General features: G+C 35.8%; 1 protein-coding gene and 2 pseudogenes across 1 annotated transcript; 1 reads left to right on the top strand and 2 right to left on the bottom strand.

Annotated features, from left to right (window-relative positions):
- Positions 1-2,331: 2,331 nt before the first annotated feature.
- LOC149024508 (putative BOI-related E3 ubiquitin-protein ligase 3) lies at positions 2,332-2,992 on the bottom strand (annotated as a pseudogene).
- A 1,486-nt stretch (positions 2,993-4,478) lies between these two features.
- Positions 4,479-5,487, top strand: LOC149024507 (loganic acid O-methyltransferase-like; annotated as a pseudogene).
- A 3,868-nt stretch (positions 5,488-9,355) lies between these two features.
- LOC149024506 (uncharacterized) lies at positions 9,356-9,769 on the bottom strand. The gene has a single exon (XM_089143486.1). It carries the CDS (start codon positions 9,767-9,769, stop codon positions 9,356-9,358), a length of 414 nt encoding a protein of 137 aa, XP_088999612.1.
- Positions 9,770-17,727: the final 7,958 nt, after the last annotated feature.

Below are 17,727 nucleotides of genomic sequence, written 5' to 3'. Positions count from 1 at the left end.
GTATAGTGTGCTCCTCCGATGGTTTTACAACTACAAATTATGTAGGACTTATAAATAAAAAATAATAAAATATTAAAAAAAAATCCGTAACCTTAATCTTGTGGCCCCCCCTATAATTTGTGGTCAATAATGTTATCCTAAACCCGATTCTATTATAATTGGACTTTTTAAAATCCTTATCTCATCAAGTCGAGTTGGAAGAGATCAAATAAAAAACTCGATCTTAACAGTATATCAATACATATTTCACCAAAAATATCTAACTGGGATGTAATCGGTGCACACAAGCTGCCCAGATGAACCTCAGACAAAAAAAAAAAAAATCTAACTGGTGGGCGCGTGGCGTCAACTCGAGTTAAGTCAAACACTTAATCTTCTTAACCCTAGTTAGGATTAGAAATATCCCAATCCTGACTCATCCTTAAATCCAAAATATTGAAGTTTGTGTCATATTTGTTAATGTATTTTTGAGGTCCTAAATCCTTCTTTCTCTCACATTTTTTTTAGAATTTTTTTTTTTTTTTTTTTTTTTTTTTTTTTTTTCATTCTTTTTTTTTTTAAAAACCCCCACACGAGAAAATGGCTTTTTTCCCCTTCCTCTTAAAATACCGTCAATCTTATTAAATAATTAAACATTATTCATGTCTATCGTCACAATATAATATATAATATTTAATAACTAATATTGATATAATTAATAAATTTGCTATTAAATAGAATTTGAAATAGCATCTAAAAACTACAACCGACTCACACTAGTTCATTTGCATTCAATTGTTCTTACAAGATGTGCATGCATTTTCCAATAGAATTCGAAAGGCATCTATCTAATTCACAATCCTTTGCATTTTTGATTATTAAACTAATGTATATACATATTTTAATTTATTTGTGACAAACTCATAAAATTTCTCATAGGAATAAATGCAATCATAATATTTGTTACAAACCATTTATGTCCCACTTCTTTATTCTTAGAGTTAACAATTCAAATCGGACATGTGACATTGACTTGATCCTAAATTAACACGGTACGTCTACACGTATAATTTTACTAGTTCAATGGAAAACATATTTTCAAATCATGACTAAATTAATTAAAAAATAAAAAAAGACACGAGTAATATCTAGATTTTCATAAATTAAGAAGAAAAAAAAGAGACTAGCAAAGAAAAAATGTACTGTGTAGAAAGCAAGACCCAATCCACGGAACCGGATGATTAAACAAATCACCAAAATGAAAAAAATAAAATAAGGATCTTGTGCAAATAAGTTGAAAGACAATCACAAAGCAAATAAACAACAAACCACCACAAGAATGAAAAAGAAATGCAAACAACACACAAGAATTTTACGTGGTTCACTAATCCGAAATATTCGAGATTAGCTACATCCACGGGGAGGGATTTCACTATTTTAATCTTCAAAAATAATATAAGATTTGAGTGTGATACAATGTTATCTCAACCGATACAATGTTACCTCAACCGGTCACATAACCTCTCAAACCTCCTTAGAATACCCTTCCAGCTTAAGCTCTTGAAGAAACCTTTTAATCCAAGCTCAAGCTTCAATGGAGTTGCAATGGAGAGAATACAAGAGAAAGAGAATCCTATTCTTGCAAAACCACAAGAAGAAGAAGACTACTAAAGCTCAATCCTGTTTTTGGACAAAAACCCCTTTAGAAGTCACTAGAAACTCACTTTTTCTCACTCCATTTACCTCTCCCAATGCCCTTTTAATGATACCAAACACATACCTATGTTTAACATTAAGTAGGACCCACCAAATTCAAATTTGAATTCAAACAAAAAGATAAATTGATTTTCATCACTAAACCCAACATACTGGTTCACACTTATAGAATTGCCACGAGCGAAGAAATCCTTATCCAACTACATGCCTAGATGAAAATGCATCTTGTCCATGTATCTCTTTGACATGATTAGGAAAAACAACAAACTACAGGACTCGCGCTTTTTTTTTTTTGGGTAATTTTCATTAGGACCCCCTGAGGTTTGGTCCATGTCATTTTTAGTCCAAATAAATGAAAACTTTGCATCTACCTCCCCTAAAGTATCCAATAAGATCAATTAAGGACAAAATGTAATTTTATGACCAAAATACCCACGCATTTATTCTAGGGTAAGATTTGAAAATAAAAAAGTGGGATATTTATTACTCCGTTAAACACGAAACCTCCAAATCCATAGCTATGGCCACTTTGAAAAATAACCTATTGCTACTCATCCCACCGCCGACAATCACATCGTAATTGGTTCTCTCTCCTCTTTGTGCGGGGGTCTTCCTCGGACGGTTGCATCGTCGGCACTACTCCAATTTTCCAATTTTCTCCATCTCTTCGTCTTTCGCTCTCAATTTCTTCGAAATCCTTTCTTCTTCTCAAATGTCGTTTCAGCTTTCTGCAAGTTCTAATCTAACCATGGATTGAGTGTTACTTACATATTGGGCAATGAGTCGATTGATCTCTAATTGTTATTGTTGGATCTGAAACGTAATGTCTGCGCCGCCAAGGAAGGATAGAGAAGCAACCCTGCTGCAACTATTGTGGCTATTGTTGATGATGTTGTCTTTCATGACAACCATAGATAAATCTCTGGAGCGTTTTCTTGGGACGGTGTTGGGGAGATTGTTGTAATTGAGTCCACTATCAGCTTTCAAGGTGGTGGTTGTCGTAGGAACTGGATCAGCCGTAACAACGGAGATGTAGAAAGGAATAAGCATTTTTGGAGTTGTGTTGGCTGTAGAGAGTGGAATACTACCCAAACCCATTTGGGTATTGTAAAGACTAGAGTTGTTTCCAATGGCGTTCATCAATTTTCTGTAAATTCAATCAAATGGAGAAATCAAAAAGTGAAAAAAAAAAAAAAGAAACAGCGAGAAAATAAGAGGATAGCACTTAGAAGATGTATTACTTGTTCCCGATTAGTTGGGAAGGGAAGAGATTGAGATACTACGCTTCAACAGCCATGAAAATGATTTCTCTTATCTTTGTGTGCTCTGTATTATTAGTTTTAGTTGTAGAGGGAAACAGAAACTCTAAAACAAAGATAGACGATACAAAGTTTTAGTTGCAGAGGGAAACAGAGATAGACGATACAAAGTTTTAGTTGTAGAGGGAAACAGAAACTCCAAAAATAGACGATACAAAGAGAGAGGCGGAGGGAAAAGATGAAACGGAAAGAGCGACGGAGGGAAAAGATGAAACGGACATGCAACGGAGGCTGTGTTTAATCGAGTAAATATTCCACTCTTTTTATTTTCACCTTTGGATTTAATAGTAAAGATATGATGCAAATCTTACGGTAAAATAGATGTAAGGGCATTTTGGTCATAAAAGTCAAAATTTGTCCTTAATTGATCTTATTGGATACCTTAGGGGTGGTAGATGCAAAGTTTCAATTTGTTTGGACTAAAAATGACATGGACCAAACCTCAGGGGGTCCAGATGAAAATTACCCTTTTTCAAAGGATATCTCTATTTCAAATGCGAAAACAACCTTCATAGCTTTAAAGTTTTAAATTTCTAACTCTATGGTTTTAAAGAGATCTCATAAATGAAGAGTATGAGTATAAGGGGGTGTATGGAAACCTTTTTGTTTACCTTATTTATTTATTATTTATTATTTATTATTTTAATTTATTATTTCGCATTTTAGTCACGAATTTTTGTTTTTATGTGTTTTTTCATATATTTTTGTTCCTAAAATTCTATAAGGTAATAATAAAAAAAAAAAGGAAAATGTTTCGATAATTAATTTTTATGGTAAGCAAGGGCGGATCCAGGATGCAATATTGGGGGGCCGAAAAATGAAAGTCAAATAACCTTCCGGTTAGGGAAACGCTAATGCTTTTTTTAGCACACATACTGGGATTTTTGTTCGCGGCTGCGCGGATATCCATCCGCGCAGCCGTTAGAACTTGACACGTCATGGTAAAATTACGAACGATTGAGATTCTACCGAATAGATTTTTATATATAAAATATTTAACATATTACAATTATTCATCCCTCAAACTTTCTAAATTTACAAAAGCAATCCTTCCTCATCTCGATACACAAGAATCCTAAACTTCGTCTGGCCATACAAGCTCCTCTAACCCCTCCATCGTTGACCTTGGCTTTGCCGGAAACCACTGATGGGCTCCTTTGGTTATCTCTGTTGCTTCCTCCGTTGTCGGCAATACCACGGCGCGTTCGAGTGAGAGGATGGTGGGGTTTTCGATGATTTGTTCAGTTGCGGATTCAAGTCCAATAGTATGGATCGACGGTATCGCCCAGTGTTGTGAGTGAATTCAGAGCTTGGGAACGGACCTTTGAGGTGAATTCAGGGGAGAAGATGAAATCAATGTCGGGGAAGAGTTCGGCTATGGCATTATAGAGGTCGAGAATTCTGAATATCTTCTCCGGGGACTTATGGAACTTGGCCACCGATTTGGGAAACCGGAAGAGAAGGATGGCTCCTTCCTTTGTGATATATGAGAAACAGGGCCCTCGGATTAAGTTGAGCTGCAGAGATGTGATCGCAGACGATTCTTTCTACGTCGTTGACGGCGTTGAGCCAGATTTTGATCTTAAGCTCCAGGACATCCTGACCCATCTTACGAATCTGTGAAGAGGTAAGACGCTCCACTCCGCCAAAAAATTACAAAAGCTTCCAAAGCTAGCTTAGATGATGTAGTTGCCAAAAATCTCACCACTTTTGTCGATAATGTGTTCTGCATAACGATTTGGGTTGTTCTCGTCGGACCCAATACATTCATAGCGATGCAAACATCGTGGAGCCATTAAGCTCAAGTATCGATCAGAAGGCCTAAGCACCCACTAGATCCCGGAATTTCAGCTGTTCTTCAATGATCATGTCTCAAATGATTTCAACACACTCTTTACTTCTCTTCCTCTGGATCGGCCATACTATGCAGCAGCTGTGCGAGGATCTTTCCGTGGTCGCTTGTTTCCCAAAGTCTCTCTCCGTCTGGTGCACTCATCCTCTGCGTTTCACTGGCTCTCTAAGGTGCCTGATGAGGTGTTGGATAAGAACTCACCGCATAGAACAAAGGAATTATGGAAGCTCACCAAAGGAAGTAGTGAGCTTATTCAACTCGGTTTGGGGACATTCAATCCTTCTTGTTGGCCAAAGTCAAGAGATCGTCTGGGGGCTTATGATCTCGAACATACAAGGAACCCCGATGGGATTCCTTCTTCACGATCAGGGATTTTTGTTCTTTTAGATCTTCTGTCATCTTGCCTAATGGATATGGCCAAGTTGGTAAGTCAATTAAATACTCATGATCAGCTCATTATTTTCTGAGTAGAACTAAGCTAATCTTGGTTAACCCCAAAATGTTAAATTGATCTTATCTGTAGGGATTAGTGAGTGAAGCTGAAGTAGTCTGGTAGATTCCTTCAATGTACCAGTATATCATCCACGTTTCTCATGGTCTTGTATATGTTGGACGGGTTAGAGGAGCTTGTATGGTTGACGAAGTTTAGGATTCTTGTTCATCGAGATGAGCAGGGATTGTTTTTGTAAATTTAAAAAGTTTGAGGGATGAATAATTGTAATAAGTTAAACATTTTACATATAAAAATCTATTTGTAAAATCTAAAGCGTTCATGACTATTTCATCCACGTGCCAAGTTCTAACCGCAAACAAAAATCCCACAATACTGTATGGGTCCTTATAAGACTCATTTGTAGTCTCACCTCTAAATTATTTTATTATATTAAAAAATAGACCCACATATTTGAAAAAATAAAAAAAAGGTAAATTATTGATAATGATATTTTTTTTTCAACAAAATATAGGTAAAATAAAGTAACAATATACAATATATATATATATATATATATATATATATATATATATATATATATATATATATATACACATGATTTCAATCCTAAAAAGTTAGATTCAAGCCAAAAATTTCTTTGGTAGGAGATGTAAACCAAAATTTTTTTTTTTAGGTAAGAGATGCATACCAATGGTAGTTAGTTACCTACTAACTATGGACATTTTATTCACAATACAAAATCAAATAACAAAAATTGTAAAAGAAATAAATAAATATAGAATATAAAATCAAATAAAAAGAATAACAAAAAAAAAGAAAAAAAAAAAAAAAAAAAGGAGAAAAAGAGAACAATAAATAAATTGGGAAAGAGAAAGAGTACCTAATTGTGGAGTAGATTTTTTTCCAAATTTTCTTAACCTACTCTTATAGAAAGAGAAGAGAATAAATAGGAAGAAAGAAAAGGAAGAGAATAAATAGGAAAAAAATGAGGAAAGAAGAGACAGGATATAGGAGAGAATAAATAGAGATTGAAAAGTTGAGTTCTAATTAGGAATAACATTTTGATTTTTGAACACCTAATAAGATTTTTTTTCAAAATTTTCCTTTACCCACGATTATAGAAACATAAGAGAATAAATAGGAAGAAAAGATGAGAGAGAAGAGAGGGGAGAATAAATAGGGATTGAAGAATTAGTTTTCAATTAAGAATGACATTTATACCCATTATTTTACTTTTAAAATTTGTTCTCAATGTTGGGGGGGGGGGCAAGTAGTGACATTTCACATGTAGGAAGAGAAAAAACTGAAAAAATTAAGGAATTAAGGCAATTCTTATAAAATTCTTAAAAATCCGGGGGGCCATTGGCTCCCCTCGGCCCCTGATGGTAAGTAAGATCTTTATTGATAATGAATGTGTGTGCAACCATAACATCTAATGCTACAAAATCACAAAGTCATAAGAGTGACTTATGGTTAATTAGCCATGCACCAATGACATTGCCTTTGTAGCCAAGGTACCTACTATTGTGTTGACATCCATTAGAGAAAAAACAAATTCAATGTGTTTCAAATCTAGAGTAAGAAGATTAATATCCTCAACTAGATCAACCACTGTAAAGGAGATCTTCCTTATTTCAAGTTTAGATTAGTAGCTTCACTGTAGTATAATTCCACAATAAATGGTGGAATGCTCTCACCCTTTTCTATTTGAATAGCTATCATGATTGCCAAAGTCCTCCCTACAATGGTGATCCAAACCTTTGTGGGGTTGAAAGGGCTATCCTTTAGTCCCCAACACTACCTTTGATGATGATCCTTAAACAACACGTACTTGAATTTTTCTTCCAGGCTACATCACATTTTGCTTTTCAGCTTCCCATTGTGAAGGGTTCCAGTATTTGTACCCATTCTACTTCTCCATTTGGAGTTCTTGTTTTACTAATGACTTTTGCAAATATGTTGGGAGAAACTGCAGAGAAGGGAATAAAAATTGATGAAATCTGGACTAATCACGACCTTATTACAAAGCTACTACCATGCCCAACAACAGAGAAGTGGCCCCTTGACAAGTTAACAACACTAATGGAGTTGGCTAAAGCTACTAAACACATGAAATATGTTGCATTCCCCAATCCAGTTCTCCAATTGTTTTTTGAAAAACATGCAAAGCTTGCAGCCACACAGGCTCATAACTGTAGTCTAAGTATAGACCCTATATGTAAGTGCTACCAACACTAATATCTTTTAAATGAAACTTTTTATTTTCACCAAAAAAAAAAAAAAAAAAACTTTTGCAAATTCAATATTGTAACACCCATCTCAATCACTTAGTCATGCTCCATGCTCCTCCTCCAAACATCAATTCACTTTTGGATCCCACACCACAAATACTAAATAAAAAAAATGTATGTGTAGTATTCTACATCCCAATTTCTTTTCATGCTGAAAATTCTCATTCCACTTTTTTTTTGACTAAGTTACCATAGAATGGTTTGCTTTTTTTCTTTTTTGGGGGATAGTTTGTTGCCTCAACAACCTGACTCACCTTCTACACATTGGATCAACATAGCCCAAATCCGGGTCCAAGTAGCAACTTCAATGGTATTTCACCAATGTGTAGATGGGGACATCTCTCATTCTCCCATCTCTCTTCATTGACTAGCATTATGTAGGCTAACTTAACATGAAATTCACTTGTTTTTTTATGGTCCCACACTTATTTATCACCCTTGACAAACAAACTTAGAGTTATCTTTTGAACCTCTTCAATGTCTACTATGAAATATCGACGTAAGACATCCATTCTCCATTTTTTTTCTTTTTTCCAAGAGATTGTTAGGTTTTCTATTAAAATCTATATTATCTATATTAAGTTTCAAAATTAGTTTTTGCATTTTTTTTATTTAATTGTTTTGTTAGCGTGTGGGACCCTTGAGATAAGGGTGGTAATGAGGCACCATGAGTAAAGGAGGCCCTTCATGACCTTGGTTATGAGGGCTCTTCATGACATTGGTCATGGGTCTTAAATGTCTTAATCATGGTGGTGTGGTGGGCTTATTTGAAGGGTGAAATTTACTTAAATTCTAACTCTTGACCATCAATTCTCATCTCAACTTCATGACCATTCATGGCCATTTCTATGAATGGGGTTAAGGTTATTGAATGAATTAAATATAATTTATTGCCTTAAGAATCCTAAGCGGTGTAAGGTGTGGTTTGGGCCTATTCAAATCCAACATTTCCTTGCATGTGGGGTGCAATTAAGACACTCCTCACACTTGCATAATTTGTGTTACAAAATTAATTTCTTTCTTTGAGTTGTCTAAGTGTTGTGCTCTAGCTTTTGGCTCCTTGAAGGGACTAGAAGAACTACCTCATCTTCTAGTTGGATGTTGCTTTATCTCGGAGGTGGTGGTGCGAAGAACCCTTATAGTAGGGTGCATCAATTACCTTAAAGACAACACTCAAGGTGTGATTCAACCTTATTGATCAGTGGTTCGTTTGATTGCAACATCAAGCTCTCCGGATTGGCTAAAGATCTTCATTTTTCAATTGTATTGCAATTTCATTTTTTATGTTTGGTAGAATTTGTAATACAATTACCCCAGCATAGATAAATACATTCACCATTTTCTATAGATGGGATCAATTAAACCAACTACTATTTCAATACCTAAAACTATTGGATATATATTTTTGGATCTTATAATCCGTCGAGGCGGATATCTTTCTACTGTTCAAAATGTTTATTTGTTTGCCATCTCCAACCCCCACAATAGACCCTCTATTAGAATTGATTGGTCAAATAAAAGACTTCTCCATCTTATTTTCTCAGCATTGCAGGTAGCAAGTCACTTCTAGGAAAGTAAATGGATCTAATAATTTCACCCAAAAGGAGTTTTAGGTCTATCCATTTTCTCCAAGTCACCTTCGTTGAACCTTCCATTGCCCTTGGTTTGCACATTGTGGCCCATGAGATCCAAAGTGTTTTCATAGCCTCCTTTGAATTTTTTTTTTTTTTGGTAGAAACCTTCATTAAGTAGGAGCAAAAGCCGAGGCTGAGGGCATCAGCCAAGGAGTGGAAAGAGGCCATACTGTCGAGCCCCTAATCGACAGAGCCTTCCCAGCTAGGACATGAGCAATTACATTGCAAGACCTAGGAATAAAAGTAAATCTACATTCTAGAAAGGTAGATTTCAACTTCCTGATATCCACAATGATGGGCTCAAGGATGAGTGGGCCTATTGCCGTGGGGTGATGGAGCAGACGAATGACTTCAGCGCAATCCGATTGGAACTGTGCCCTGTCGATCCCTTCTCCTAGAGCATCCAGCATAGCTGCTCGCATAGCCAAGGCTTCCCCAACACTGACGGATTCAAAAAACTCAGATTTTGAAACTGCCTTAATCAAGATGCCTGCAGAGTCGTAAATAGCATAGCCCAAGCCCATTTGGTTTTGGGCATTTTCCAAGGACGCATCAGATGTGATGAGAAAGCAACCCAGGGTGTTTCTCTGATCGGAGTCGGTGCTCTCCCGATCTCCGGGTTGCGATGGGGGGGCCGCCGCCCGGCGGTGTGCTGTCCGTCAGGTCCTCATGTAGGATCGCGCGTTGTGCAGCGTGCGGGGGTGATCGTTTCCAAGTTGAAATATGGCATCGTTTCTGCGAGCGGATCTCCCGATGAGGAAGCGGAGCCTTGCGCTTCCCACTTTTCCTTGCGTGCCGGGTGGAGTTGGCCAAGCCATTCATCAAGGTGGAGCGGCGGTAATTCCGGTGGTCTATGGGACGGGGCGAGCGGGCTGGGCGAAATCCGGCTTTAATAACATATGTCCTGCATCTTTGAATCAACCCAGGGAAAAATTGCAAATGTATTTCTAATAGAATTGTGGAAAGACATTGGAAGCTTAAAATGCAACCTTGCATAATTGAACATTAGATAGTTGTTGCTTTCAAAGGCACTTTCTTCCTTTATGGTAAGAGTAGCTTTCCTTTCCATTCTTGTAGCTTTGAGATAGTTTTTTTTTTTTTTTTTTTTTTTTACTTGGTTAAAAATCTCCTTCTTGGTAACCCCACACTTAGTTGTCCATCAATTACAAAATCCCAACTTCAAGAGTACATTTTCTAGGAATTTCCATTAAACTTTGTAATATGCCTTTTTCATATCCAAGTTCAAAGCTTTATATATATATATATATATAGAAAAAAAAAATTTAAACTAAACTAAACTATACTTACCTTCTTTATTATTATTATTTTTTTGGAAAAATGAATTAACTCATGTGCAACAAGTACATTATCATAAATAAGTCTAGTTGAAGATTTATTCACGTGAAAGCTTGATTTGATGCGTTAGCAAAACACTGCCGTCTGTTCCAAAGACAAAAGCCCCTTAGCGCCCCGGGACGAGAGTGGGGGACGGCCCTACGCGCAGGCAGCAACAGCACCGGCTCTACGCAAGAGGAATGCAAAATGACAGAGACATGTTTCACATGATTTGTTTGAAGCTCTCTTTCGCTCTCTCAGTGGTAGTAGCACCTCATGTACTCATCCGATTGCCCGCCTGATTGCTTCGCTACCGCTTCACTTGTCTTTGCCCGACGTGCTTGCAAGCTTTTCAGCCCTTGCATGCATTAGCCTTTAAATAAAAAATTGATAATCGTGGGTATAGAATCTATAGATATTGAGATGAAAGGCTATGCCTTGATGGATTGGGCATGAACTCTGAACACACACTAATGCTATCCAAAATCCCCAGGAGTCTGTTTGCAATTAATTCTGAATTAATTTTATAAAGGTATGGAAGCTTTGCAAGTGCTAGTTCTGCTTTTGTATCTTTTAATGTTCTCCTATACATTTCCAAACACTTCCATGTTCCATAATTGTAAGCACCCATCTACAATTTTTTGTTTTCCTTACTTTTCTTTTTGCTGCTAATGCAAGGAAATATATGGACCATACTTTGAAAACTACATTGTGACAGTCCTCATGCCTTATCCACATGGTTTTGAATCTAAAAGGTCTTTGTCCAAATGACTGTTCTCCCTTTGTTTCAATGACTGATGACTGATCTGATTGTGCAACTGGTCTCACAAAAAATGTGGGCATCATCAAATTCTTGCTTGGAGTACTGCATTTGACATAACTCGATCTAGATTGATAGCCCATATTTGCATCACCACTCCTTTGATTGCTCCAAGTAAATAAATTAAGGGCCTTCATATCCTAGATCGAACAACTTGCAGGCATCTACAAAATTCCTGAATATTTCGGGTCGAGCTTTAGTACTGCACTGTGAAGCTAACGGTATTTCGATCTCAACCATCGGCTTCACATTTAATGCGCAGCATTGAAGTCACACTAGAATATTCCTGCATCATGAGATTAGCTAAGGAAAAAATTGAAGTCATCGAAACAATACCACCTGTTTTCTGAAAGTTGCTATGCTGTCCCATAAATATTTGCTTTGCTTTTAGGCTTTACTGAGTTGCTTTTACATACAAGTATATAATATCCATAGTGGGATGATCAACCACTATGATTCTTGTGTCAATAAAATTAAGTAAAACGGAATCTATATAGATTGCATTTAACATAAGTTCTTCTCACTTTACTAAAAATTATGTAATATGCCATGGTAAAATTGCTTCAAAGAATTCAACTTCATAGTTTGTGCAAGTTTAGATAAGTTGAATACCTGACTAAAATAAAAAGAAGAAAAAGCTTTAGATAAGTTGTTTTTGGGTAAACAACTCTATATAAGTTGGAGAGGAAATTGAACACCACCAACATAGTCCTACCCCTCCCTTGCTTAGTTTATGCATGCCAAGTTGATACCCATCATTGCATGACTAAAATTACACTTCATATACATTCTACAAACATATTAAAAGAAGTACGTGTTGGGGGCAAAATCTTGTTGTGTGGTAGATCTTGTTGTTCCATTTCCAACATCAAAGTATGGATTCCCCTCCGGAATCCCTGGCAGCAGCTGCTGCTGCCTCATCCTCTTCTTCTCCTTCTCTGTCTTCATCTTCTATCTCTGCCGATCCCTAAGCTTCATCGTTCTCCACAGAGCTTCCAAGATCACTCTAGAACCGCTTAGAAATTGAAAGTCAGCTAGTTCATTTGCCGGAAACCTGACTTGATGCAATTTCCGTTCTCGGCCAATTGAATTAACAGCTACCGTGCCTTTAAATAAATAAAGATGAAACTGGAGCAAGGAGAATAAATAGAGAAGGCCGTTGGTGCCTTCTAGCTTCTGCCCCAACACCAGCAAACCTACACTTTCAAGATCGGCAAAATACCGATGATTTTCTCCCATCTACTTGAGTTCGAGTGTTGCAAGTTTGCTGTCAAACAGAATGACGGGTTTGTTTGACAAAGGAAGGAGCATTAACGCAGGAAGCTTTCTTATATGTAAACACCCCCTTCTCATGTTTGACAATTACTGTTATTTGATATTGTTTCACTAGGTTGTACCTGTGGTTTCTCCCTCTACACTTAGTTTTATGAAAGTTGAGCTGCCACATTCCACCCACACCAATAAAATGCACGTCATATTAAACAATTGATGGATCAGGGGTTAGGTCATGTACATATTTAATTATTTTGTTTCTCTCTACCTTGGTAGGTAACTGATGAACGCATTTAATCAAGCTCAAGCCATCCCTTCAATTTCATGGAAGGAAAAAAAGAAAAAACAGAAGAAGAAAAAAGAGAGCAGATCGAATAAAAAACATGACAGGTGAGAAGAGCAAGAAAGGGAATCAAAAGATGACAATAATAAAGAAAAGAAAAACAAGATCTTACACAATCAATATTTCTTATGGCAATACGATTCTGTCTGGATTATGGTGTCGCCCGGCCCTGATGTGAGGGCATGAGGCACAACTTCAAATTTTAATTATTTAACGTGACATGCATTTTGGTGGTATGTGAAAATCATACAAGGGATGGCTTACCCAAGCTGTGGTCTTAATTATAATAATTAGTGTTTGACAAAAACACTGAATAAAAATTTCATGCATAACTGTTGTAAATATGTTTAAAACTAATTTAATATTATTTAATATATATTTTTACATGTTTTAATCATGTCTTTTATCTTATGGTTTTTATTAAGTCCTACATCGGGGTGAGATGCGTTGATTATATCATTTATATATAGTAAGGGCCTATGTTATATATATATATATATATATATATAATTCTATATGACTTGGGACGTAGGACATAGGCCTTGATCCGGAAGGTTCATTTTGTCATGAGGCCCTATTCCGAAAAGTCCATTACTGGGTGAAAACGTAGATACCATTAGAGAGGCACTTTCTTGTAGGGATGTCAGCTAGATAGGTGCCTTCCTAAAGGGAGGTCGGAGTTGACTTGAATAGGTACCCTCACAAAGAGAATTTTCGAGTTCATTTTGTACACTGAATTTCCTCTTCCCTCTTTCTCTCTCTCTCTCTCTCTTTCTCTCTCTCTCTCTCTCTCTCTCTCTGTTGTTTTTCTGGGGTGCAACCTTAAAGGTTTGGGTTGACTAATCTTGGGGTGAAGACACAATTAGAACCCGTATTGCACAATTTGGGGTGTCTAAATACCTTAAAGAAAGTATCTCTTGTACGTTTAAGCTCTGAAGAAATATTGTGATTACAATAACAGTTCAAGTGTGTGTGACGCGGGTGGTAAGCAGCTTGGTTCGCTTAAGCAAGGTTCCAGTATCGAATCCTTGTGGATGCAAAAATTCCTGCTGAGAGACTCACCCACCATAGTCAGGTGTGTGATGAGGGTCGAACCACCGGTTTAACCAGAAAACTCGGTTTTGAAAATTTCCGTCAGTGGACAATGCCAAATTTCAAGAGGTAATCTCTCTTATTATGTTATATCCTATACCTTGTGCTGGTTTTGTTGATGTTTGTCATTGGCAATGTTCGGTGGGGGGAGAGTTTAGTTTTCGATCGGCATGGGATCTCTATAGTAGAAAAGGAGAACAACTGGAATGGGCTAAAAGTATTTGGAAGACTTTTTTGCATCCTAGACAACAAGTTTTATGTTGGAGACTTTTTCATGATAGGCTACCTGTTGATGCCTTGTTGACTCGAAAAGGGATTATGCTGGCCTCTCGTTGTAATCTATGTGGTAAAGCTTCAGAGGACATAGGACATCTCTTTCTTCACTGCTCATTTTCACGTGGATGTGGAGAAGCTTTTGCAACAAAGTTTGGTTATAGTTGGACAGTAAAAGATTCGATTGTAGAATCGTTCAAGGCTTGAAAACACCAGGCTTCACAGTCTCCTTTACAAACTGCTCGGATTAATGGATGTTGTTTGCTTTTATACTTTCTTTGGATGGTCCGCAATCAAATCCTGTTTGAAAATTTAAATTTCAGGACTGATGAGGTGGTGAGTTTAATTTTTTCAGACTTAGTACAGTTTGGCTTTAAAATGGATGGAAGAAAAGTAACTCCTACCATTTTTTCGGATGTAAGAAGACTGGGCCTTCACTTCTCTGTTTTTAGTGCTGCTCCTCCACAAGAAATTTTTTGGTGTCCTCTTGTTGTAGGTTGGGTTAAACTAAATATTGATGGGTCTTCTTTAGGCAATCCAGGAAGGTCTGGTGGTGGAGGAGTATTTCGAAATGAAGTTGCTGCGGTGGTTTTTAATTTCAGTATTTTTTTAAATGTTATAACCAACTTTGAGGCTGAATTGGAAACTTTCATTCACGGATTACGTTGGGCAAGGCATTTACAAATTAAAAAGCTTTGGATAGAAAGTGATTCAAAAGTGTGGTGACTTTAATACAGCAGAAGAAAATACCTTGGTATATCTTTCATATGTGGAGAGAGTTACAAGAATATTTGTTGACTATAGATTGGAAGATTTCACATTGCTATCGTGAATCTAATACAGTGGCAGATTTTTTGGCAAATTCGGCAGCTAGAACAGGAACTTCTGATATTAACATTCCTTGGTCAGCTTCAATCCTTAATGAACTTGATGTGGATGCCTCTAGACGTCCTAGATTTCGTTTTATAAGTTAGTGGTTTTCTAATATGAGCAGGAACCAGTGAGGAAGGGTGTATTGGGGGCAACCGTTGTTGTGGGTAAGGGAGGTTGGTTTTTTATACGGTATTAATTGATGTACTTTTAATATTTCTTCTTCGCTTAATATAATGATCCTTTTAGCGAAAAAAAAAAAATGTGTGTGCAGATTCCTTGACCGATTTCAACAATAATAGTATTATGGCAATTTAATAGGGCTATTAAGTAACATTTTTATTTTAGAAGCATTGTTTTTCACACAAAAATGGTTTTTGGTGTTTTTATGCCTAAATTTTTTTTTTTTGAACAATTCTAAGCATTTGATAAACATGTTTAAAAAAAAAATTTAAAACATTTTCAAACCAAGAATATATTTGAAAAACACATTCTAGTAAATATGTTTTTCATGGAATTTAACTATTAACAAGTATTGATAGTTACAAATATGACATTATCAACATTTTACGAGCATCACCCATAATCTGGCATTTCCCATAAACATCAACCAATGAAGTATTCAAAATCACATTCCTACAAAGGCCATATTTTAAAATAAGCCATACACTTGTTGGGGAAAAAATCACAACAGAAGGACCCCAGGTGTTATGGATATTTTATAATAGACCTACCTAGGTCAACCAAAGAAGAACTGGACTAATCAAACCTTGGTTGGACCACGAATAAAACAAAGGAAAGCAAGGTGTACAATTTGAATCACATCTAACATCCTTAAAGATAGGGATGATGATTTCGATCAAGTCGGGTATTTTGTATTACTCTTAGAGTCTAGGTCGGACTTCACAACTACAGTCCAAGTAATACTCTCTTGGCAGATAAGATTCCTCTCTCAGGAAGTTAGCAACAATTATAGATTTCTATTCGAACTCCATTACTGCACAATTAAGGTAACCTCTCCTAAGATCTATAAATACCAACATATTCATCATTATGAGGTATGCATTCTTGAATTATTCAATTAACTGAGATATTGAGGTTAATCCTTCTGTTCACTCTGAACTAAGTTGTTCGTCAGAGACGAAACTCGACCACACCGGTCAAGCATGTTTTTGCAAGTTCGAGCAATCGTACAAGAAGGACCGAATTCTGCAACAACACTTGTTGGGGGGGAAAAAATCACAACAGGAGGACCTAGGAACACCAACAAAGTAGATCTCACCAAGAGCAACTTCCAACTTAGGCTCTTTTTGGTATCAATTATAATTATCAATTATGAGATTTTTTTTCATTATTTTAAATTGTTTGGCATTTATTATCAGTTTTGTTCATGTTTAAAATAATAGAAAAGCCTCTAAAATCCATAATAGACTTTTTATCTATCATGGATTATGGTGAGAATTTCATTCTCTTCATTTATGTAAAGGTTTACCTAAAATATTATAGTTCAGATGATGGTAAAATAGTCAATACACATTCTTTCATAAGAAATCATTTTCTTTTCCTCTTTTCTCTTTTCTCACTTGCTCACTATCATTTTCTAACAATTTTTTATTTTAACATATTAAACTTATTTTTTATTTTATAATTTATTTTTGACAAAATTCACCAAACCATTTTTCATTATTGACCGATAATGAATTCTTGTACTTATTTATTTTAAATAGGCATAATAGAGAATGAGAATTGATACAAAAAAGAACCTTATTCATTTGGGAGCAAAGACGGCCTCAAGATTCAACATTGTGGGGGGGGGGGATGTCAAGGTATGAAATGTCGCCAACAAAAGGGGTGTAGGTGGTTGTCGACACCATGGAAACTTTGAAATGTCGTCCAAATTTTTGCAACATTTGCAGGGTTTCGATTGATTTTTTTATTTTTATAAATAATTATTATATAAGAAGGAATACTAGCATTACCTTATGATTTGATTTCTAATTATAAAATTATAGTTTAGTCAACGTTACTTTTGATTTTAATTACTTTTTTGTTTCTAGTTATAATAATCTTACATAATTTCAATTACATTTTTGTTTCGAATTAATTTCAGTGACATTTGCAAGGATTTCGGTCAAGTTTTTTTTTAATAGTAATTATATTAGAAAGAGATACAAATATTATCTTATCATTTGATTTCAATAACCTTACCTCATAATTTCAATTACATCTTTGTTTCCAATTATAATTTCTAATTTTATCTTTGTTTTCAATTATAACAACTATACAATATAAAAACTCTCATATTTGATTGTGTTTTCAATTCTAGGATAGAGGTTTGTATTTAAAATTTGAATTTGATTTGGTGTATTAAAAATATATGCTCTCTCACATCAGCCACAAATAAAAATAAATAATTAATAATAATAAAAAAAAACAACAAGAAACTTTCACACTCTTACTCATATTAAAAAAGAAAA

This window comes from Hakea prostrata, chromosome 2 (genome assembly GCF_041222555.1).
Source record: "Hakea prostrata isolate BN-2017 chromosome 2, UWA_Hpros_2, whole genome shotgun sequence".
In the NCBI taxonomy this organism is placed as follows: Eukaryota; Viridiplantae; Streptophyta; class Magnoliopsida; order Proteales; family Proteaceae; genus Hakea; species Hakea prostrata.
The sequence above is the reverse complement of the archived record's forward strand: the minus strand, read 5'-3'. Positions and strand labels throughout refer to the sequence as shown.